Source organism: Heliangelus exortis, chromosome 3 (assembly GCF_036169615.1).
Source record: "Heliangelus exortis chromosome 3, bHelExo1.hap1, whole genome shotgun sequence".
NCBI classification, from domain to species: Eukaryota; Metazoa; Chordata; class Aves; order Apodiformes; family Trochilidae; genus Heliangelus; species Heliangelus exortis.
Genome location: NC_092424.1, coordinates 113,469,761 through 113,494,154, shown reverse-complemented (window position 1 = coordinate 113,494,154; position 24,394 = coordinate 113,469,761). Strand labels below are relative to the sequence as shown.

General features: G+C 46.0%; 1 protein-coding gene across 2 annotated transcripts in view; it reads right to left on the bottom strand.

Moving 5' to 3' along the window:
• ELP3 (elongator acetyltransferase complex subunit 3) overlaps positions 1 to 24,394 on the bottom strand; it is a 109,920-nt gene that overhangs the window by 50,222 nt on the left and 35,304 nt on the right. For both annotated transcript variants that reach the window (XM_071742259.1, XM_071742257.1), the window contains exons 8-9: positions 15,173 to 15,334; positions 10,385 to 10,511 (exon numbers count right to left, since the gene is read on the bottom strand). In XM_071742259.1, the coding sequence (XP_071598360.1) occupies positions 10,385 to 10,511; positions 15,173 to 15,334 (289 nt within the window). The remainder of the gene's footprint in view (positions 1 to 10,384; positions 10,512 to 15,172; positions 15,335 to 24,394) is intronic.

Here is a 24,394-nt window from a genome sequence, read left to right as displayed (position 1 = left end):
GTGGTGATGTCTGATTACTGAATCTGCTCTGCTGAGAGCCCACCCCACTCAGAAACTTCAGAAACTTCTGCAGAAACTTCTCTCAGTTATGTTCACAGCAAAAACCATGATGGGTTTTGAATTAAAAACTGCCCTGCTTTGGGCCAGGACAGAACAACAACAACAAAACCTCTTCCTAACTCCACAATACACAAAGCCAACAACTAAACCCTCAAAAATTTAATTTGGACATCATGTTTTCTCCATCCAAGCATTCAGTTGCTGCTGCTTTGTGCTAAAATAGATGTTTTGCTGAATGGTGCTCTGGTGGCCTGAATGCCTGGCAAATTTGCATTCTCTGTCCAAAATGCATCCCTTTATTCCTGCATTCCTTTCCATTTGGCTCTGTCTTCCCATCCATATGCCCATTCCTGACTCCAGCAGCAAGACCCCTGAGTGAAAGAGCCCCAGAAAACAACTTCATGAATGCTGGAGTGAAAAAACACTGCTTGAACAGAGCAGCCTACGGTTCTGAAGTGCAGAAATGATCTCTTAGTCCAAGTAGAAAAAGGGTCTTGGTTGTACCTTATTATTTAGCAGAAGCCTTTTCTGAATGGGAGGCTGTTTTAAAGGTTGTGACTGTTTGTAGCCTAAATTTACAGCTGGCATGCTGGAGGAAAACGTGTGTGTGGACAAGCTCCTCCCTCCAAAAGACAAAGGGAGGAATCCAAAATCCATAATAAATGCAGTTTTTTCCACACAGCTTTGCAATTCATAACACCCACACTACAGGTCCAGCAACATGTAATGTTTCTCCACAGCCCACAGCAATATAGCAAAGATCATCCCTGCCTCTGACACCCCCATCCTCTGCATTTTCTGCTTTAAATTGTGACACCCTGGCCACAAAAAGCCTGGGTCCCCAAATGATGTGGGAGAGAAAGGGCCAGGCTGACCTGCACTGGTGGATTCATGCAGCTGTTCTGCTCCTGCACGTCCTCACACCAAGGGTTGAAGCTTTAACTTCTGTTTCTTTACAGAGCCAGAAAAAAGTCTGACCTGCTCTGTGGGAAACAAACCCAGAGCCACAGCAAACACAGCCCAGAGAGCAAACAAAAGTTCTTTCCCCACGGACACTGGGGAGGGAGAGAAAGCTTTGTGCAGACAATCTGACCATCTGCAGAAGTGGGCACACATCTAGATATTTTAGCCACAGAAATATGAGTGCAATTATCTGTGAAAATGGTTTCTAAAAATACCCTGTTCCTTACTACACTGATTCTCATTAACATAAAAATTACCCTGGTGTTGGCCATAGTTCATGAAACTGTAATTGTTTCCACAGGAAAGAGCATTTTACCTCTACCATTTATTAAAACTCCCAGAGAAGCTCCAATCATTAAACATTGCCTAATCTGTTTCTGTCAATGTGCCCATGAAAATAATAATAATAAAAAAAACCCAACAGAACCCACAAGAACTTTTCAGAGGTAATGCTGGCTTCCTGCCAACAAGAGTGCTTCAATGAGATGTTGAGTAGGAATTGAAAGGAAAATCATTTACCCCACTAAAGACATCAGAGCTGTATCTAAAACCACAGATAATTGTCTTCCCCAAGGAGAAAAAAATCAATGCAGATCAACAGTTTAACTGCCTTTTATTACAGTTATTAAAAGCTCCTGATAGAGATGCAATATATTTGTTTCATTATGAATTTCATCTCTTTGAGCCTGCAGGAAAACTATCTTTTTATTTCCAGCTAAAGGCCATACAACAGTATTTAAAGTTTTCCAACAACATCCAATAGCCTACAAAGAGGAAGGACACCCCTATTACCCACTGAAATACTCAACCATTATTTTTCTCTCATGTTCAACACAGCCAAGGAGGCTGCAGCCCTCTGCATGGACACACACTTGGCTCCAGCATTTAACTAAAATTACTCTGGTTCTGGGAAATGCTTTTTTTGCAATTCCCTCAGAAAAAAATCAAACAACAGACCAGCCTGACACATCACTAAGAAATTTTCACCAGGCTAAAATGGCTCTGCTGAACTGAACCAAAATCTCTCGAGCCTGATACTTGTCCCCAGTACTGACCATTAAATGGTTCTGCCTATGATTTTAGCCTCCTAATTTTATTTATACAAAACTTCAGATGGACAGAGGGAAGCCACAGGACCTCCTCATCAATCTCCTCATGGAAAAAGAGCATATCAGCAATTGAAGAATTCAATTCAATTGAATTCAATGTTTCTGGGCATCAACCCCCAGCTCCCATGTGCCTCCAGAGGTGAAGGGTTCTGCCAGCAACTTGCTTCAAAACTTCCCCTGACACTTCCCATACTTGAAATTTCTCATCTTTTAGCTCTCCTCCCTGTTCCCTTTCCTTCTTTTCTGCTCCCTGGATTCCTTTCATCTATGAAGGGTCTTAAAAGTTGTTTGGGGTGGCCTTACAGCCATCCCTCTCGAAGGACCAAGAGGAACAGCAACAGTAAATCACACCTAGGCAAACACCATAAAAATAAAATAAAATAAAGGCAAACACAGCAGTATCTTCCCCATTAATAGATGTTACTAGCTTAGTAATATTTACTCTAGAACAGACACAGTTTGTTGACTGCACTATTGCCACTCAGTGGCTCTGCAGAGACAAAATGAGCAATTAGGAGCAGCATCTGGGGAATTCTTAAGCCTCCTAAAGTTTCTGCTGAAATCCAAAGTTCTGCTTGGGAGCCCTGTTGGCAAGTGTGATTCATGAATCCTCCCAAGCATTTACCCCTAGAGTCACCTCATCCCTCTCGTGCTACAAGAGCAGAGCAGAGTGTTGATGGCATTCCACAGGATGAGGTGTCTGCTCTGGCAACAATTCCATTATTCCCGCTGAGCCCTTGATTTATTTCAGCCATTATTCTAATTATTTTCTCCGACCACCTGCTACGTAGGGCACTGCAACTCGTTCTGAGCTGCTGGGCTTGCAGTTGCCAACAAGAAGCAGCAAAGTGTGTGTGTTTGTGTGTGTTTGTGAACACCAAGACTACACCTGAAACTCCTGGAGCAGCCACACAGGGGGTGGGAGGAAGCAGAGCATTCCCCTCCCTGCAGTGCTTTCCCCCTCCCTGCAGTGCTTTCCCCCTCCCTGCAGTGCTTTCCTCCATGTGGAACAGGATGGAGAGACCTCAGGTGGAGAGGAAATCCTCTGAGGCTATAAAAAGAATCAATAATAAGGGAAGAAAAGAGGTGTGATGGGGGAAGGGGTGGAGAAGCACAATATAACTGGGGCACAGGACAACTGCATCCGCCCTGTTTAAAAAGTAGTGATCTTGAGGATGAAGGCAAGAGAAAAGTCATCAACTGCCACTTGTTGTTAAAAAAGAATATATAAATATCATAGAATCACAGAATGGGTTGGGTTGGAAGGGACCTTAAAGCTCATCCAGTTCCATCCCTTCTGCAAGGGCAGGGACACCTCCCGCAGCCCAGGGTGCTCAAGGCCCCCCTCCCAAAAAACAAAAGGTCTGGTTTTGGTTGCTATTTAACAGACTGGTCCCACAGGGTTACTTCAGGATGTTCTACAATGCCTCATCTCTGGACTCTGTATGTCCAAGAAGAGAAGAGGACTTGCCTGCTGGTGTCCAGAGTGAGGAGTTTAAAGGACTTTGTAAATCACCCTTCACGGGGCAGGAAGCTGTTGTGCTCCTGCCTTCAGCCTCCAAAGCCTCAACTCCACATGCCAAAGGAACTTTTCCAGAAGTGCCCAACACAAATGAATCCTCATAATCTTAGGCACAGAAAATCACAGAATCCCAGCCTGGTTTGGGTGGGAAGGGACCTTAAAGATCCTTGAGATCCAACCCAAACCATGGTCAGGGACCCCTCCCCCAGCCCAGGGGGCTCCAAGCCCCATCCAACCTGGGCTGAGACACTGCCAGGGATGGGGCAGCCACAGCTTCCTTGGGCAACCTGGGCAACCAGGGGCTCAGCACCCTCAAATTCAAGAATTTCTTCCTCATCTCCAACCTCAATCTCCCCTCTTCCAGTTTTAACCCATTCCCCTTGTCCTCTCTCTACCCCCCCGTGTCCAAAGCCCTCCCCCAGCTTTCTTGGAGCCCCTTCAGATATTGGGAGGTTGCTCTGAGCTCACCTGGGAGCCTCCTCTTCTCCAGGCTGAACAACCCCAAGCCCTCAGCCTGGCTTCCCAGGGAGGTGCTCAGCCCTCTGAGCATTTGAGTGGCTCTGCTCTGGACACCTTCCAGGAGCTCTGTGTCCTTCTGCTGTTGGGGACTCCAGAACTGGACACACAACTCCAGGTGGGGTCTCACAAGAATAAAACCAAAAGAGCATAACAAAAGATCTAGATAATAAACTCAATCCTATCAATAAATTAGTTTTGAAAAATTATTAATGAACTCTCTGTAAAAACAGTTGCTATAGACACAACTCTATGCTTGCAAAAAAGTAACTGATGAGCATCCTAGCTGCTGGTTGGAAGTAGCAAGAAAGACTTTGAAATCAATAGGTCATAGGGGACAGAAGCAATGTTACTTTTCAAACTGTAATTACCTGTTCAATTTGAAGAAGCACCCAGTATTTTTAGTACACAGTCAGCACAATCAGCAACTTATTATCTTCCCAGGAGAAGCCCCTGTATTTATTATATCAACTGGTAATGAAGGCAAGGTGCTCAGAGCTCCTTCTAAAGTCATCTGCTTCCTTTTTGTCCTACTTTTCCCTGATGCAAAAAGCAGCATGGCTAGAAAGGAGGTATCATTACAAATAATTTATGAAAACCACTTATTTATTATGCTGTGCTGTATCAATGTTATTCTATGCTGGTAAATATTTAGACACTTCTACTACATAAAAATAATGTGAGAGCAAAGAGAGGAATCAAGGGGAGAGCATCTGTTGTGTTCTTGCAACAGGATTCAGCTGCTCATGAGCAGCAGCAGTGATATTACAGGTTGATGCAATATTCTCCTACTTCACAAAAACATACAGTCTTACTATAAAATCTGTCTGGATTTTTGGGACAAAGAAACCTGTGGCTTCTCAAGGGTCCGTATGGATTTTTGGTTTGGTACTAGTTTGGAAAAAATATCTCCAAAGCATTATATAGACTTTTCAAACAGGAAACAGACAATGTGTTGCCTATCTGGGTCTCTGGGAAAAAAAGGAATTATTGTCTGATGAATACTCACTCCTACTATGTCCACCAGTGCAAGGCTCTGGGAAAAAAAAAAAAAAAAAAGAGGGTTGCTTTTACCCTCCATTTCTCCTATTTAAGTCATAAGATCTTTTAAAAATAAATCATAAAGCATTTCAGATAGGATGAGAAAGAGGAAAGCTGGCTCTTGGTTACCATTCCACCTTGAAAGGTGTCACAGTGATCCACAACCTCTCCACTCTCATTCCCTGCAGCTCCATTTTCTGCAGCACACACTGATCCCTGGGCCAGGACACCAGCCTCTGCCTCTCACCTGGGTCTGGTTCTGTCTGCAGAGTGGCCTCAGATCCTGGGGAACCCTCTGCTCCTCTCTAACTCAGGCAGCTTTGATCCCTTCTCTTTAAAGAAACACAGGTGTAATTTCTCTCCATGTCAGAATCAGAATTGGGCTTGGTTGGAAAAGACCTTGAAGATCATCAGGTCCAACCCATGCCCCAGCAGTGCCAAGGCCATATTCCATTTCCAGAAATAAATTAAAGACATGAAGCTACTTTCAAGGGTGTTTGCATTTTGTTTTACTTCTTTTTCTTTTGTGCTGGTGGTTGGTTTGAGGGTTTTTTTGGTGGGGTTGTTTGTTTAATTTTTAAAAAAATGAACACTTCCTGGGATTTTGGTTTCTGGCTCATTTGGGGCTTTTTGTTAAGTAACTTGAGTTGAGGCTGCCACACACCCAGCAGGGAAGCTTCAAAACACAGAGCTGAGTGTCAGCTGCACTTCTACTGCTTGCAGCCAGAGCTCCCTTTCAAAGGAAAAGGTTTTAGAATTCAAAATCATTTTGGTTACAAAAGACCTTGAAGATCAACAAATCCAACCCAGCAGTGCCAGGGCCACCCCTGCCCCATGTCCCTCATCCCCACATCCCCAGGGCTTTCTCTGAAACCCCTCCAGGCATGATGGGGACTCCAGCCCTGCCCTGGGCAGCCTGGGCCAGGCCCTGACAACCCTTTCCAGGGAGAAATTCTTCCCCAGCTCCAACCTAAACCTCCCCTGGCACCACTTGACTTGTGCCAAAAGTTCCTCTTCTCCCATCCCTTGTTCCTTGGGAGCAGAGCCCGACCCCCCCTGGCTCCAACCTCCTCTCAGGGGCTTGCAGAGAGCCACAAGGTCTCCCCTCAGCCTCCTCTGCTCCAGGATCAGCACCCACAGCTCCCTCAGATGCTCCTCACAACTTCTCCATTCCCTTCTCTGGACACTCTCCAGCCCCTCAATCTCCTTCTGCTCCTGAAGGCCCCAGAACTGACCCCAGGATTGGGGCTGCAGCCTCAGCAGTGCCCAGCACAGGGGATGATCCCTGCCCTGCTCCTGCTTGCCACGCTATTCCTGACACAAGCCAGGATGCTGGTGGCCACCTTGGCCACCTTGGAAGCACTGTTGACCAATATTCCCAGCTCCTTTCATAGAATCATAGAATCATAGAATGGGCTGGGTTGGAAGGGACCTCAGAGCTCATCAAGTCCAACCCTTGCTCCACTCCCCCCGTGGTTCCCAGCCCATGGCACTGAGTGCCACATCCAGGCTCTTCAGAAATATCTCCAGGGATGGAGAATCCACCCCTTCCCTGGGCAGCCCATTCCAATGTCTGATCACCCTCTCCAGAAAGAAATTCTTTCTAATGTCCAACCTAAACCTCCCCTGGCACAACTTGAGACCTCTTGTGCCCTCTTGTCTTGCTGAGAGTTGCCTGGGAAAAGAGCCCAACCCCCCCCTGGCTCCAACCTCCTTTCAGGGAGTTGGAGAGAGTGATGAGGTCTCCCCTGAGCCTCCTCTTCTCCAGCCTCAACACCCCCAGCTCCCTCAGCCCTTCCTCACAGCACTTGTGCTGGATCCCTTCACAGCCTCCTTGCTCTTCTCTGGACCTGCTCCAGCACCTCAATCTCCTTCCTGAGCTGAGGGGCCCAGAACTGGACACAGGACTCAAGCTGTGGCCTCCCCAGGGCTGAGCACAGGGGCAGAATCCCTTCCCTGGACCTGCTGGCCACGCTGTTCCTGACACAGCCCAGGATGCCATTGGCCTTCTTGGCTACCTGGGCAGGCACCAGGCACTTCCCACCAGGCACTTTCCAGTCACTCTTCCCCAAGGCTGGAGCACTGCAGGGAGCTGTTGTGACCCAAGTGCAGGAGCTGGTACTTGGCTTCAGCCCATCAATCCAGGCTCTCTCACACATCTTGTTGTGTCCTCTCATCTCTTCCCCACCAGCCTGCTTCTCCAGCTCCCCTTTCTCTTCCTCACTCTGCAGCAATCACATTTACTTTTGAGGCTTTCATCCTCCACACTGATTACTCATCCTCCAGCTCCTTGTCCTTATGTTCACCAGCAGCAAATCTTAATTTGATCTGTGAGTCCTGCTTCAAATTTCTGAACTCATTAACAGAGCTGTCACTTGAGTGGTCTTCAACCCATCATCCTCTCTGGATTCTTCAATTCTTCCTCTTAAACTACCACCTGGGTTTTTTTAATCCCCTGCTAAGCCTGTCTCTTCCCTGCACTTCCTTCCAACCAGCATTTTTTTGCCAATCCCAGTCCAAAAAGAATCTGATCTTATCTTAACCTTCCCTGTTCTTAATTGAAAAATTCCTTAATTAATTGCCTTTGGGTTTCATTCTCATCCATTCTCACTTTTTCCATCCTTCCCCATTCCAATGTGCAAACTTCTTCCTGCCTTGCCTCAGAGCTGTCCCACCACCAGCATCAGCTGCCCCAGCTCTCCCAAGAGACTTCTCTGGCAGAAAGAGGCTACACCAGTTGACCTTCTTGCTCTGTTTTCTTCTTCTCTTCCTTTTCTATGCTCAGTTATTTCCCCAGCTTTCTTTTAATCCTCCCTCTCACAATTCCAGCCTTTTCATCACTATTTTCACCACCTCTTTCTGAAAACTTTGCCTCCTGCCTCTTCCGTGTCTGGAGAAATTTAATAAATGAAAAAAAAATCATAATAATAGATAATATACATATGATAATAACAAATTACAAACTACAGCATGGCATTATGCTTCTCCTAACACCCAGGGGAGCCTGTTGGCCTGCAGAAACTGGAGGCAGCTCAGCATCACTTCAAGTTACACCTTTTAAACAGGCTCCCTAAGTCTCCTGCAATGAAACAGGAGCAATGCCAGATCCAGCAGTGGAAAAACCTTTAGCTATTTATCATGAACAAGCAGCAGAGAATAATAACACCAAATACTTTCTAAAGAAGCTTGTAATTCTGCCTTAAATAATTCCTCCCTCTTCAGTTTTACGTCTTGCAAATACCATAGATCACTGTCTCCTCTTCCCTGGCTCTTACACAACTTTAAATCTTTAAATCTCTTTAAATCTTTCAGTCAGTACTGCTGCTCTTCCACCATAAATTCTCTCCAGCCTAAATATGACTTCAGCAATGACAGAACACAAAGAAGCCACAGCTGCAGCTTCAAGAGATCCTGAGGAAGGGACTCTCCTCTTGCCCTATGTTGTGTCACAAGTAATTCCCTGACAACACAGCTCAGGTGATGCCCACCTCCAACTCCTTCAGCCCTGTAAAAAAACAACCCAGGAGTAACAAGAGGAGGAATTTGGAGTCCACTTTCAGCTCTGCCACTGACCTCACCACTGGCTTTATGCCCCAGCCTCTCCTCATTCACATAGAATCATAGAATCATAGAATAGGCTGGGTTGGAAGGGACCTCAGAGATCATCGAGTCCAACCCTTGATCAACTACCGCCACAGTCACCAGACCATGGCACTGAGTGCCATATCCAGTCGCTTTTTAAATGTCTCCAGGGACGAAGAGTCCACCACCTCCCCAGGCAGCCCGTTCCAATGTCTGATCACCCTTTCCGTGAAGAAATTCTTTCTAATATCCAATCTGAACTTCCCCCGGCACAACTTGAGACCTCTTGTGCCCTCTTGTCTTGCTGAGAGTTGCCTGGGAAAAGAGCCCAACCCCCCCCTGGCTCCAACCTCCTTTCAGGGAGTTGGAGAGAGTGATGAGGTCTCCCCTGAGCCTCCTCTTCTCCAGCCTCAACACCCCCAGCTCCCTCAGCCCTTCCTCACAGCACTTGTGCTGGATCCCTTCACAGCCTCCTTGCTCTTCTCTGGACCTGCTCCAGCACCTCAATCTCCTTCCTGAGCTGAGGGGCCCAGAACTGGACACAGGACTCAAGCTGTGGCCTCCCCAGGGCTGAGCACAGGGGCAGAATCCCTTCCCTGGACCTGCTGGCCACGCTCTTCCTGACACAGCCCAGGATGCCATTGGCCTTCTTGGCCACCTGGGCACACTGCTGCCTCCTCTTCAGCTTCCTGGCAATCCGAACATGAGCCAGCAGTGAATCTACATGAATCTACTCCCTGAGTCCTGTGACATTATTTTTATGAAGAGCTCAAGGAATTCTGCACAAAACCTTTTACAAGAAGGCACCTACCAGAGTTTTCAGAATTTCCTTCTTGCCTCTTTCTAGATGTGCCTCTCTGCAGCCTACCAAGATCAACCACTGTGCTTCTGATCAATATATTCCATTGCACTGATAGCTTTTTACTGCCAAAGAGCACCCAGTTTGACCTTGCACACAAAGCTACCTGTGATTCCTCTACCAAGACTGCAATTTCTGCACTGTTTTAAAGAGGGGACCAATTTTGATTTAAAAAAAAAAAAAAGAATGAAAAAGAATCAACCATAATACCAGATCAAGTGGTTCACTCCCTACACTGTTTACCATTTGCTCTTTTCTCATCTCAATTTCTCTTGAACTAATTGTATATTTTCTTCCACATCACTGATAAAGATATTGAATAGCACTGAGCCAGGAACAGAGATGCTGTGTAATACACCTATCCACTCTATTTTTCAATTAATTACCTTCAAAATAATATGCTTTTAACTTTGGATAGTGTACTATTCTAAATCTAAGGGAAAAAAAACAAACAAAACCACCTTGGAAAAAAGTAAAGAGTCCTAAATAATATCAGAAGAGCCACATTCCACAGAGATCTGAGTGACTCAGTCTTTCATGAGGCAAGGATATAATTTTCTGGATGAAGTAGTTCAACAAATCTTTCTCACCCTCCACCTTCAAAAAATGTATTTTCAATGATTTGTCCTTAAGAAACAATTCTGGCCTGGACAGTAAGTAATAGCTGACCTAAGAAAGAAGGGAAAAACTGGAATAAAGCAGAAATTCTCAGTTATTTTATGCCATACTCACAACAAACTGGTCCATGTCCCTTTCAAGCCCCACGTTTGGCAGATCAGGCATCATGTGTGCCACCACTTTGAACCCAGCATCCTTGGCTAAATGAAAAGATTCACACACAGCCTTCACAGTGTGACCCCTGGGGAGAGAGCAAAGAGATCCAGGGTCACCCAGACAAATTCTGACATTTTTAATTGAGTTTATTCTCCAGGAAGTGAGAAGGGTTGAGTTTTATTATCCATTTCTATCCCCAGTAACAAAGTAAACTACACCAGGGGCTAAAAGCAGTCCAGTTTGGTGCTTCTGTAGCAGGTGAACCACAGCAAGGCTCCAGCTATTCAAATCACAGCCTGAGAAGCTTTGGAAAGCTCCTGAAATTCAAGTTGGAAAGCCCTGAGACAAGCTGATGCCACAGCACAACCTAGGAGACACTGCACCAAAACCTGTGCATAACCAGAACAAAGCATAACCAGAAAGAGCAACAGAAGAGAGGAGAAGGATTGGGGCTGAGGAAAAGCACCTAGCTAGGAGAAACATCCTGCAATGTGCTTATCAAACACTCAAGTACCCTTTCCAGAGGAACAAAAACTCTTTTCAGCTTCCAAGAGGTGCCAAACCTCCAAAACACAGCCTAGACTGGGACTCCAGAAGGATTTTCTTTTCTTCTCCCCATCAAATGTCCCACTGTGTCCAGTTCTGGGCCCCTCAGCTCAGGAAGGAGCTTGAGGTGCTGGAGCAGGTCCAGAGAAGAGCAAGAAGGCTGGGAAGGGATCCAGCACAAGTGCTGTGAGGAAGGGCTGAGGGAGCTGGGGGTGTTGAGGCTGGAGAAGAGGAGGCTCAGGGGAGACCTCATCACTCTCTCCAACTCCCTGAAAGGAGGTTGGAGCCAGGGGGGGGTTGGGCTCTTTTCCCAGGCAACTCTCAGCAAGACAAGAGGGCACAAGAGGTCTCAAGTTGTGCCAGGGGAGGTTTAGGTTGGACATGAGAAAGAATTTCTTTGTGGAGAGGGTGATCAGGCATTGGAATGGGCTGCCCAGGGAAGGGGTGGATTCTCCATCCCTGGAGCTATTTCAAAAGAGCCTGGATGTGGCACTCAGTGCCATGGGCTGGGAACCACGGGGGGAGTGGATCAAGGGTTGGACTTGATGAGCTCTGAGGTCCCTTCCAACCCAGCCAACTCTAGGATTCTATGATTCTAAACCAAACTCTGCAGGAGTTTGGGGAGAGTGGGAGCATGAGCACTGGCAGGAATGAGGCTGACTCTCACCTAACTCATGTACCTCAAGCAAACTCCTCTCTCTTTCCATCTCCCTGGCTTAGGAGCCTTTTTCTGCCTCCACAGCAGCAATCACTACAAACAGTGAGGTCTCCATCCCATGGGAACAGTTGTCCCACAAAGTCCTGGCTTTTGCTCTTCTCCAGTGAGGGCCTCCCAGTGCTGACTGCCACTTCTGGACATTTCCATCCTCTCAGCATCTGGTGTCCTCTTTCCAATCCCCTTGTTCTTCCCATCACACTTTTCACACCAGGGGTTTGGGATCTCTTGGCAGGAGAACAGCTCAGCAGGTGACTCCTCTTTTGCTTTGGATGAAAAATTAATGCCACTTGGGCAACTCTACAACTGCAAGCCTTCTGCCCAGACCCAGTGTTAAACCAAACTAAACACCTACTTCCCTTTTTTCAGGACCTCCTCTTTCCTCTCCACTGGAAGAATCTGCCTCTGTTAAACCTCTACATGTATTTTTATGACTACAGTTATATTTATGATTTTTTTCAGAAGTATGTTTTTCTGAGCCTGTTCAAGAACAATATTACTCAAGACCTTGAGTAGCCCGAGGGGAATAATGGAGACTTGCTTCATAAATAAAAATTATTTCCTTATTAGAAGTGGAATTTGAGCTGCATCAATAATTTGATTATTTGATGTCTAGATCTGTTCTTGAATTTTTTTTCTGCCTCACAGCCACCAAAAGCACTCAAAAACCTCACTAATGACTTATGGAACATAATAGAAAGTAATTTCCAAACAGTTAGCCTAATTGGTTGTAATCTGACATTTTGCTACAAGCAAAATATGAAAGTTTAAAGCCAAAATACATCCCCCACAAAGCAGCAGAAGAACAGAAGCAAAATGAGGTCATTTCAAAAGAAAAGAGAAACTTGAATCACCTTTCTCTGAAAGAATATTCCAATTCATTGCTCTAAAAAGTTGCAGGGAGATGTTTGAGTGAGCAGTCTGTGTGCTCCCTGCTCCCAGACAGCCCGCAGCGAAGCCTTTTAGGAATTCTGCAAGCAGCTTTGAGAAGTGCCAAACCCCTCTGCCAGGATAATTCCATACACAATTACTCCTGAGTGAAATGAAGTCAGTAATACACTACTTCATTCTTCTTCTGATTCATCAGCAGGAAAGTAAAGGTTCATTAGCAAATGCATAAGCCCCGAGTGACGTGCAGCACCGGGTGATTTATGGCACTGGCTCTGATGGGACAGAAAAACTGGGGGAAAACTGAAGGGATGGGAAGGTTTTAACCATTCCACCTCAAGACAGGGCACTCAAAAAAAAAAGATTTTAGGTGGGGAAAAAAGACTTGAAAAGCTGCAAAGAAATTAATGGCTCCGTTTACAACCTGTGTCAGAAGTAACTGCAAATGAATCCATCCAGCCTAAGAGTGAGACTGAGCTGCATGCCTGAGGATGGATCTTTTCCTTTGGAAAGCTCTGACATCTAGAGGAGGAATGCACCACCTGTAAATGATAGCTCTTAATTATTGGACTAATTAAGTGGCTTTTCCTGGCTACTGAGAGCTGGAGCTTGATCACTTCATGGCAGTGACACGCTGGACTTGCAGCAACACTGCAGGAGGAAACACAGTTTGGATTCTTTAAGTCTCCAAAAGAAAATGTCCAACATTTTCTGCTTGGCAATACTGCCTTTAAGGTAGGTATTAACAAAAATGTCCTCTGCTTATTGAACCATAATCTCTCTGTCATTACATATGATTACAGTTATTAAACATCTCTGGTAGGTGACTGGAATATGCAGTGAGAATGATGCAAGTTGAGCAAGGGCCAAAAGTGACAAAAACAACAGAAAAATCTCTTCCTTTCAAAATCTAAACAGGATTATTGAACTTTTAATAAATAATACTAAACAAAAGGATAGTAGCTTACTTGCTGTGCACTCTCCTATGACAAGGAGTAAGTCACAGACAGGCTGAGGTTGGGAGGGAGCTCAGAGCTCATCCCCTCCAACCCCCCTGCCATGCCCAGGGACACCTCTGATCCAGCCCAGGCTGCTCCAAGCCTCATCCAACCTGGCCCTGAACACCTCCAGGGAGGGGGCAGCCACAGCTTCTCTGGGCAATCTGGTCCAGAGTCTCAGCACCCTCCTGCTCAAGAACTTCTTCCTCAGATCCAGCCTGAACCTCTTCTCCTGCACTTTCAATCCATTTCCCCTTCTCCTCTCACTGGACACTCAGGAAAAGTCCCTCTGCAGCCTTCCTGGAGGTTCCCTTCAGGGACTGGGGGGCAGCTCTAAGGTCCCCCTGAGGCTTCTCTTCTCCAGGCTGAACAATCCCAGCTCCTCAGCCTCTCCTCATGGCAGAGCTGCTCCATCCAGCCCCTGGATCAGCTTTGTGGCCTCCTCTGGACTCATCCCAAGAGATTTATGCCTTTCTTCTGGTGGGGACTCAGTACTGGATGCAGTATTTGAGGTGGGGTCTCACAAGAGCAGAGTAAAGGGGGGAGAATCCCCTCTCCTGATCTCCTGACCCTGCTCCTCCTGATGCCTCCTAGGATGGGTTTGGCCTTCTGAGCTGCACAAGCAAACTGCTGGCAGGTCCCAGTCCTCCTGTGACTCTATTTTCCAACCCCTAGGGATGCTGAATGCTTAGAATGACTCTGGTTCATCTACCCACAAGCATTTCTTCTGGTTATGCCTCACCCTCTGTGCTTGCCAGTGTCATCTTTGCTCTCCAGCACTCAGCAGGAAAAGGTACCTGGTGTAGAGAGCACTCCATTTGCTGGGTCAGTACCTCCAGAGGATTACACTGTATTGCATCTGCTCAAGCCTATAGTTTATGAATTCTGTAGGAGAAGAGGTAGGAGCTCTCTTTGGGTACTTGTCCTGCTTCATAAACTGCATTTATTTATGAAGTAGTTTAAAAAAAAAAAGTAAAAAAAGGAAGAAAATAAAAAGAAAGAGATGTATAGTAGAGGAAAAGAATATCAGCTTAAAATAACACATCACAAATAACTCCATTTTCTCAAGCCATGGTCTACACAATATCACTGCAGTTTATTAATTTTTCTAAGCAGACAGCCAGCCACAGGAGCAGGGAAATGAGCTCAATGTTAAGTGAGTTTTCAAGCAAACAGGTCAAGAGATCCCACTCAGGAGTGTTCCAGGAAGCCCAGAGAGCAGCCACAGAATCACAGAGAGTTGGGGTTGGAAGTGACCTCTGGAGACCACCAAATCCAACCCCCCTGCCAGGGCAGGGTCACCTGGAGCAGGTGATGGTGTCCAGGTGGGTCTGGAATGTCTCCAGAGATGGAGACTCCACCACCTCTCTGGGCAGCCTGTGCCAGGGCTCTGCTACCCTCAAAGTCAAAAAATTCCTCCTCACGTTTAGGTGGAGCTTCCCATGTTCAAGTTTGTGCCCTGAACCTCTTGTCCTGCCACTGGGCACCACTGAAAAGAGACTGAGCCCATCCTCCTGGCACCCACCCTTTGCAAGCATTGATCATCTTTTCCCCAGACCAAAAAAAACCTAAAACTTGCCCCTGAAATTTTTTTCTCACCTGTTGGTGTCCCTGGCCACGTCCTCATACACACTCTGTACTCCAATCTCCAGCCTTGTACAGCCATAGGATAACATGTCACTTAAATGTCTCTTCAGGCAGTAATCTGGTCTGGTCTCTATTGTTATCCCAATGCATTTTGTCAGGCTTCTTTCTGAATACCTGCAAAAAAACCCCAAACCCACAACACATTACAATTGTGAAGCTGTCACAAGTCACTTCAGAAGATTTTCCAACATCTTCCCCCAGGTGAGAGCTTCTGCCTCACCACCAGAATTAAAATCCAGGTTCAAAATCTTAAATATTCCAGCAGTAAGGGAGCCTTTAACCTTATTGCAATGCATGGATGAAACAACAGACAAACCCACACACAGATACAAGCCTGGGGTTTGCTTTGTAAGAAAGGGAACTGGGCTGTGGCAGCCTTGCTGGGCTTTGAAATAGAACTTGTTAGAAGATGCTCCCAGCCCAGACTGAGCCCCAGTGCTCATCATCTGGAAATAAAGTTTGAACAAAAGGGAAAGTCAGAGTAGGGTTGGGTTTTGAGGACAAACCCCAGGCAGCCTGAGCACGACTCAGGCAGTGCTGATAGCACAGGACCTCATGTTAGGGAGAGTTTGGTCCAGTCAAGACATTTTTAGTTGATTCCCAGAGTCTACAGATAAATTGTAGAGACTGGAACAAGATCCAGCCACTTCCTCACATGGAAACACCCCCCAAATCACCTCCCTCTGTGAGCAAGTGCCATGCTCTCAACTTCATTGAAGCCTAATGCTGAAATAAAATTAATTGTTAACCTTTTTCCCCCCACCTCTCCCATTTATCACTGGGTGTCTAATTATTCCAGCTAACAAACAATCCTCTCCTGATGACAAATGGTTAAGTTACTGATCTGTGAGAGAGTAAAACAAAAGAAACAAACAAACCAAAAAAAAAAGGAATCCAAAGCAGTCTTGAACCAAAGTTCACAAAAGGAAACCATCCATCAAGATAACCTCCAACACCACCAGCAAGGATAATCCTCCTCTCCATAGAGGAATCACTTCCCTTGATGGGCTTTTCCTGCAGAATCTGGTGGTTGTGTAACAGAGGACTGCAGCACAGGAGAAAAGATTCACAGCAGGAAGAAGGTAACTTCTTCTTCTGAAAGCATCTGAAACTGTACAGAAGCTGGAGAATTCCCAAACCAGGATGTGGGCAGGATTAACAAGCACTGTTTGAGAGGAATATTGGTCTCTTTAATGGTCCCAAATGATGAAGATCTCAGTATTAATACTAAATGTTGCTGAAAAGAGGACACCTTGAGGAAGAGAGTGATGTTATGCTGATACCTGAAAGAATATTGCACACCCCCATCACAGGGATGACTAACTTCAGCTCTTTCTTAAGTGTTTTATGGAGTCATCATCTGATTTTCAGCTTCTCATAGCTTCTGAATCACACTAAAGCTCCAGAGCCAACCTTAGGCCCTGATGGAAGTCCAATCTGACCCCCAAAAAACCCCAAACAAGAACACCCCGCCACTCTCAACCCCCCCGAAAAACACCAGCAAAAAAGAGAAGTGTGATCAAACTCACAAGCAAAAAATATGAACTCCCTTCAAATTGTCAAAGCCTAAGACCTATGAAGACCAAGATATTCAGGGGACAGACTGGAGTGGTTGTCAAAACAAGCGTTGTGAAAAGAAATGAAACAAAAAAAACTCAAAAAAACCCAAACCCCATGCAAAACATTTCAGAGTTTGTGGCTCACTAACCCCACAGATTAACACAACACTTGTTTGTCACATCAGGGAAAACACTGCCAATGTGTGATTCATTAACATCAGCCTGAAAAATGCTCATTTTTAAAGACATGATATGTGACAATTAAAGAGAGAAATTTTAGCTAAAGGGGAGAAAAAACATCACCAGAGGACTTGCCCATCCCACCAGAGGAACCTGCTCATATTAAGCACCATCATGGTTGGAAATACTGAGACAAAAAAATAACTAAATCCTCTTTCCAAGCAAATTTATGGCCAAGATTTGAAATGCTGAATATAACAAACACCAACAGACCCTGAAATACAACATCTATAAGGGCACCAATGGGACTTGAGTAGCTGGTGAAACTGTCCTGTCCAGCTCTGTGCTGAAAAGAGAAGGTTGTTTTGGAGGTACCCAAAATCCCAAAACAAACAGGAACCCAAAACAGATAAAGCAGCAACAAAGATGGAATTTCCAAGAAAAGCCACAAGCCTCTTTCAAACCACCACAGCTCTCCCCAGCAGTGCCAAAGAGATGCAATGAGGAACCAGAGCCAGGCTGATATTCTGCGTTATTAATATAAAATAAAACTTTGAATCATGTGATCCACGTTTAACGAAGGCTACAGATTCCTTTCAACTAATTGGAAAAGAGGAAGAAGTGTGAGACAGAGAACCTTCCAGGGAAGGCAGCTCTGGCCACACAGCTGCATTTTCCTGAAGGAAAAAAATTAGATTTTTCATAGAATCACAGAATGGGTTGGGTTGGGAGGGACCTTAAAGCTCATCCAGTTCCAACCCCCTGCATGGGCAGGGACACCTCCCCCAGCCCAGGGGGCTCCAAGCCCCATCCAACCTGGGCTGAGACACTGCCAGGGATGGGGCAGCCACAGCTTCCTTGGGCAACCTGGGCAACCAGGGGCTCAGCACCCTCAAATTCAACAATTTCTTCCTCATCTCCAACCTCAATCTCCCCTCTTCCAGTTTTAACCCATTTCCCTTGTCCTCTCCCTACCCCCCCGTGTCCAAAGCCCTCCCCCAGCTTTCTTGGAGCCCCTTCAGATATTGGGAGGTTGCTCTGAGCTCACCTGGGAGCCTCCTCTTCTCCAGGCTGAACAACCCCAAGCCCTCAGCCTGGCTTCCCAGGGAGGTGCTCAGCCCTCTGAGCATTTGAGTGGCTCTGCTCTGGACACCTTCCAGGAGCTCTGTGTCCTTCTGCTCTTGGGGACTCCAGAACTGGACACACAACTCCAGGTGGGGTCTCAGCAGAGCAGAGCAGAGGGGGAGAATCCCCTCCCTCGACCCCTGTCTGTGCTTCTTTTGCTGCAGCCCAGGACATGGTTGGGTTCTGGGCTCCAAGCACACCCTGAGGGCTCATGTTGAGCTTCTGCTCCACCACCCCCACCCCCAAGTCCTTCTCCTCAGGGCTGCCCTCAATCCTTTCTCCTCCCAACCTCTATTTCTCCATGGGATTGCCTCCACCCAGCTGCAGAACCTTGCCCTTGGTTCTGCAGTTTGCAGGATTCCACTTCTCCAGCCTGGCCAGGTCCCTCTGGATGGATCCCTTCCCTCCAGCCTGGTGACTTCACCACACACTTTGGTGTCCTCAGGAAACTCCATCCCACTCTCCAGGTCACTGACAAATCACAGAATCACAGAATGGGCTGGGTTGGAAGGGACCTCAGAGCTCATCAAGTCCAACCCTTGCTCCACTCCCCCCGTGGTTCCCAGCCCATGGCACTGAGTGCCACATCCAGGCTCTTTTGAAATATCTCCAGGGATAACAAAGATGTTTTCTTTTCTCTTTTCTCAGCTGTCAAACAAAACACTCATTTGGGCAGTCAACATTTTTCCTACCCTGCAAACTCTGTTTCCTCTAACACCTCACACCAAAACTGAGAGGCACGTTTTATTAGATTTTAAGTTCAGAAACCAAACACCAGTAGTGGACATGAATTAAAAGCTTTCCTAGATTTACATAATTTGTCATTTTATGGAGGGAGTTATCAAATAGTTCCCATAAAAGCAATTTTGATGATTATAATTAACAATTACTATGATGCAGCACAAAGCTGCATTGCATAACTGAGTCAAATTTTAGTTGTTTTTTTTTTTTTTAATAAATCTGACTTTAACAATTAACTTCAACATTTTCCCAAGCAAGGCCAGCATCTGCTTCACTAACCAGGCAAGAGGTATGCTATTAAAAAAAAAACAACAACTATACACAGGTTATCTACTAAATACTGGACTTACATCACAACAGACCTTTATTTTTTACTTTTTTTAATAAAAAAGATCTTTTAATAATATGTCTTATTTCAAACCCCAGTCAGAAGCCAAGACAGACACTTTCCAGCCTGGAGAGAAAAAGACAAGCTGAAGTATGCTCAAAAGTAACACCTTTTTTAGTGGAGAAAGCTTCCCAATTTTTAATTACCTGCTTTGTTGGGTTTTTTTTACTGTTTAAAAACTGTATCTTTGAAATCTCATTCTGATTTCCAGCTAGTGAGTTGCAGACTTTTAAATTATTAAACAGTGATTTCTGTGACATTTTCTATTTTTTTGAGACTGACTTTGCTCATCTCCTCCTTTAAGTCCCAGTTACATCAGCTTTTTTTCCCCTGCCAAATCCATGCTGTATCCCACCACAGAAGCTGCTTCCACCAAGAAATGCTCCATAATATCCTCAGGAATCAAGGTGAGGTCTCCTTCTCCCTTTTCTGAAGACAGAGAGGATATTTCCAGTCCCTGGGAACCCTGTCCTGGCCTCTCCCAGATGAGATGGAGCTGCCTCACCCATCCCTTCCACAGCCTCACAGGTTTGCTGGAAGTGCCCAATCTCACCCCAAACCACCACCTACCAAGAGCACATCCTGAAAACCAAGACTGAAGCTTTAAAGCAGCACTTTCCCTGGGTTCTTCAACACAGAGCTCATCCCAGAGCAGACCCACACTTCCTTTTTTCTTTCTTTACTGACAAGTTACCTATGGAAGTCCTTCATGTTGTCCCATAACTCCTGATGTGCCCTTTGCCTGCCTGGATCTCTTCTGAGCATCCCAAAGCTCATCCCAAAGCCATCCTACCTTCTGCTCAAACTCCTTTTTTCAGGTTTGAGCTCCATCAGGACTTTCTCATTAAGCCAAGCCAGGGACCTGTCCCACCTCCTCAGTTTCCTGCAGTTTCCCTGTCCTAGAAGATCAGCCAAGCTCACCCTGAAGCTTATTGACCATTCAGGACATCCTCCCATGAAATCCTGCCTTTTGGGTCCCTAAAGAGGTTCTTGTCCTGAACTCTGAGGTCTTCATTCTGCTATTTGCATCCCTCAGGACCTTAAGCTCTAACATCTCATCTTGGAGCAGCCAAAACCCCTCACCCACCTCTCTGCAAGCAGCAGCTCCAGGAAAGAACCTCTCCTAGGTGCTGGATGAGCCAACTCTTTCAAAATATCAGAACACACTCCAGAAATCCCATTCCACCTTTTTGTCATTCCAACAGGGTGGAATCTGGTTTAAATATGGTTCATGAAATGCATGCATCCTAATGCTGCCATCATTTTCATACCTTTTCTTAGCTCTCTCTCATATTTAAGCCGCCTTCTTGTTGCCTTTGATACCAAAAACAGCCACAGAACTTTGCAGACACTATATCCAGATGCAAGATGATTTGCCTATTCCTATCCAATTTTCCACTATTTATACAGTCAAGGGTAATTTGGTTGCTGAATCATACAGAAGAAATCTCATGATAATGCAACTTAGCTCCTAAATATTTTCTAGATATTTCGCTGCTTCTCAGAATAGAATCCTGTGCCATTCCTAGAAAAACAGCTTTACAGTTTCCCATAAGAAAGCAGAAAATCACAGAATCAGAGCATGTTAGGGGTTAGAAGGGACCTCTCTAGAGCTCACCCAGTCCAACCCCCCTGCCCCAGCAGGATCCCCCAGGGCAGGACACACAGAACACATCCAGGGGGTTTGGAAAGGCTCCAGAGAAGGAGACTCCACAACCTCTCTGGGCAGCCTGGGCCAGGGCTCCCTCACCCTCACACTCCACAAGTTTCTCCTCAGCTTGAGCTGGAACTTCCTCTGTTCCAGCTCCAACCCATTATTCCTTGTCCTGTTCCTGGGCACCCCCAACAAGAGATTGGCCCCTTCCTCCTGACACCCACCCCTCAGATATTCAGAGACATTGATCAGATCCCCTCTCAGCCTTCTCTTCTCCAGCCTCAACAGCCCCAGGGCTCTCACTCTTCCTTCCCAGCAGAGATGCTCAAGTCCCTTCAGCACCCTCAGGGCTCTCCCTTGGCCTCTCTCCAGTAGATCCCAGTCTCTCCTCAACTGGGGAGCCCCAAACTGGAGCCAGGATTCCAGGTGTGGTCTCCCCAGGGCAGAGCAGAGGGGCAGGAGAACCTCCCCAGATCTGCTGGACACACTTTTCCTGATGCCCCCCAGGATCCCCTCTTGGCCACACTGTTGACCCATGGAGAATTTCCTTGGGGCTCCAAGGTTTTTCCCCATGGAGCTGCTTTCCAGCAGGACATCCCCTCACCTGTCCTGGAGGTTAGAATCATAGAATCCTAGAATGGGCTGGGTTGGAAGGGACCTCAGAGCTCATCAAGTCCAACCCTTGATCCACTCCCCCCGTGGTTCCCAGCCCATGGCACTGAGTGCCACATCCAGGCTCTTTGGAAATATCTCCAGGGATGGAGAATCCACCCCTTCCCTGGGCAGCCCATTCCAATGCCTGATCACCCTCTCCAGAAAGGAATTCTTTCTCATGTCCAACCTAAACCTCCCCTGGCACAACTTGAGACCTCTTGTGCCCTCTTGTCTTGCTGAGAGTTGCCTGGGAAAAGAGCCCAACCCCCCCCTGGCTCCAACCTCCTTTCAGGGAGTTGGAGAGAGTGATGAGGTCTCCCCTGAGCCTCCTCTTCTCCAGCCTCAACACCCCCAGCTCCCTCAGCCCTTCCTCACAGGACTTGTGCTGGATCCCTTCACAGCCTCCTTGCTCTTCTCTGGACCTGCTCCAGCACCTCAATCTCCTTCCTGAGCTGAGGGGCCCAGAACTGGACACAGGACTCAAGCTGTGGCCTCCCCAGGGCTGAGTTGGGGTTATTCCTCCCCAGGACTCCTCACTCCAAGCACACAGCTTCCCTGTACACAGCTTGCTATGGAACACAGATTTATGCCTTCTGTGCCCACCTCCAATATTGAGAGCTCCTCCAACCCTTCAGAAATTACTCTTTTAACACAAGGCCCAGAGGCAAAACCAAGAGAATCCTATTAGAAACCATTCAGGTCAATGATGGTAATTTTCTGCTATGCCTGTTTTGAAAACCAATTTAAAGGGTGACATGTTGTTCTGGCCTCCTCCTTAACATCAAAATCTCTCCCTGTACCAAGTCAATTCTCTTTGAGTTTATGCATATGATCCCTCATTTTTCCACAGAACCCCTTGTCAGCTCACTAACAGGATCCAGTGGCTTATCATGACAATGGAGATGATGGATTTGCCTTCCCTTAATCTTTCCAAACACCAGCCATGCAGACACATATCCTGCAGGAACAGCATGCTGGCCAAGGCAGATACAAAGAGGGAACAGACTCCAAGTGGGCAGAAAGCCTGAAAAACAAATATCTCCAGCTCTGAAGGGGTTGACTTCAGGATACTGGGTCACAAGAGGTTAAGATGACCTTGTTGGCAACCAAGAGAAGTGAAACTCTTATTAACTGAAGAGCAAAACAAGCAAAATAGAGGAAACGCTGAGAAATTAAGACTCAAATTTAAAACTCCACCCCTGATGGGCTTCTATATCCAAGTTCACTCAATTTTCAGGTTCATTCTGCTCTAAATATTTATGGTGTGCATTTCTTCTGGTACTGAGCGTGGAGATGGATTTTATCTTCTCCAGCAGCAACAAACATTTTACAGTATTTCTCCTCCTTCCCTGGAACAGTCTTACTTGTAATACGTATAATTTGGAATAATAACCCCATATAATCACAAGAATAATCAGAAATCAAGATAAGTGTAGAGCACAAGATGAGAGTGGGGCAATTTTAATAATGACTGACCACAGAGGTGAATCATGCAAATAAAACAGATGCTGAAGCACACAAATGGAGGAAATGAGACACAGAAAAACCCTAAGATTTGCACGGGCGTAGCTATTGTGAGGTTAGATCTTTTCAGCATGATTACAGAACTACCTGAAATAGGAAGGAGGAAAGGAGACATTACTAATTTTAATCACTGGAGAGTAGTTGAATAGTGGAAGAAAATGGGTACATTCAACAGACCTTCAAATCAGAATCTGTTTCTTAAATAAGCTCAATTTTTTTTTTTTTTTTTTTTATCCAAAAGGCACCCATCTCTCCACCAGAGACAGCAGTGGAGGATCTCAGACACTTTCTCACTTGAAGAAAAAAAAAAGACAGCCCAGTTCTGCCATAAAACAACTCTTTTAACAAAGGCTCTACTCACTCTCAATTCCACTTTGGTCAACAGACAAAAGTCTCATCAGCTGAGAGACCTGAACATCAATGACTCAATAATTTCAATAATTTCCAGTCCTTACCACGACAGCTTCCCAGCTCCCTGCTTGGGATCAGAGTGGGAGGATGCCAGAGAACACAGAAATCTTGTCTCATCCCAACAGGTTTAGGAAAGATAAATAATAGGAATGGAGCAGGTGGGTTAACACTGCACATACAGCACATAAATCCCAGCCCTTTACATCATTTATCAGTTTTACACATTTCTGAGTAGGAGAGTACAGAAGGAGGGGGTAAATGGAGAAGCAGAAGAACAGAAAAAGGCCCAAGAAACAGCAGAAATAGTTCAAAGGCAGCATCAAAGAGAACAATTTAACCAAAAGCAAGAAGTGTTCCTATATATGATATACATGGAAAGAAGGGAAGGACCTAGAACAACTCATCCAACATGACAGTCCCCAAAACTTGCTTGCAGAACAGTCCAGAATTACTTCAAAAGCAAAGAAAACCTTTGTAAAGGTGAAGATGGAATAAATCCTGAAGTTGCTCATATTACTTGATCACCATTGCTGCCAACCCAACAGCAGCAGCTTCCACAAAATGTGGTCCCCTGTGCCCATTTACTCCATGAGCTTAGCTGGGAAGGGCAACTGCTGCTCATCTACCCTTAGCCTGTCCTCAAGAAGTAAAAAAGTTGGAAACTTGACTTAGGAGAGACACTGGGAGACCTGTGGAAAGAGAGGAGTGCTGGAGGGTTGGGTGGGGAAACCAAAAATTTTAGTAAACGCAGAAGAATCCTGGTCCTCTCCAACAAGGAGGCTGCAGCTGCCCCATCCCTGGCAGTGTCTCAGTGTCCTGGTTTGGGCCAGGATAAAGGGGATTTTCTGTCCTGTCCTTTTGCTTCCAGCTCAGTCTCTTGTCAGGAGCTGCACTTGCTGAAATGAACAGCAAGTTTCTCAGGCAGTGGCTGCTGCTGG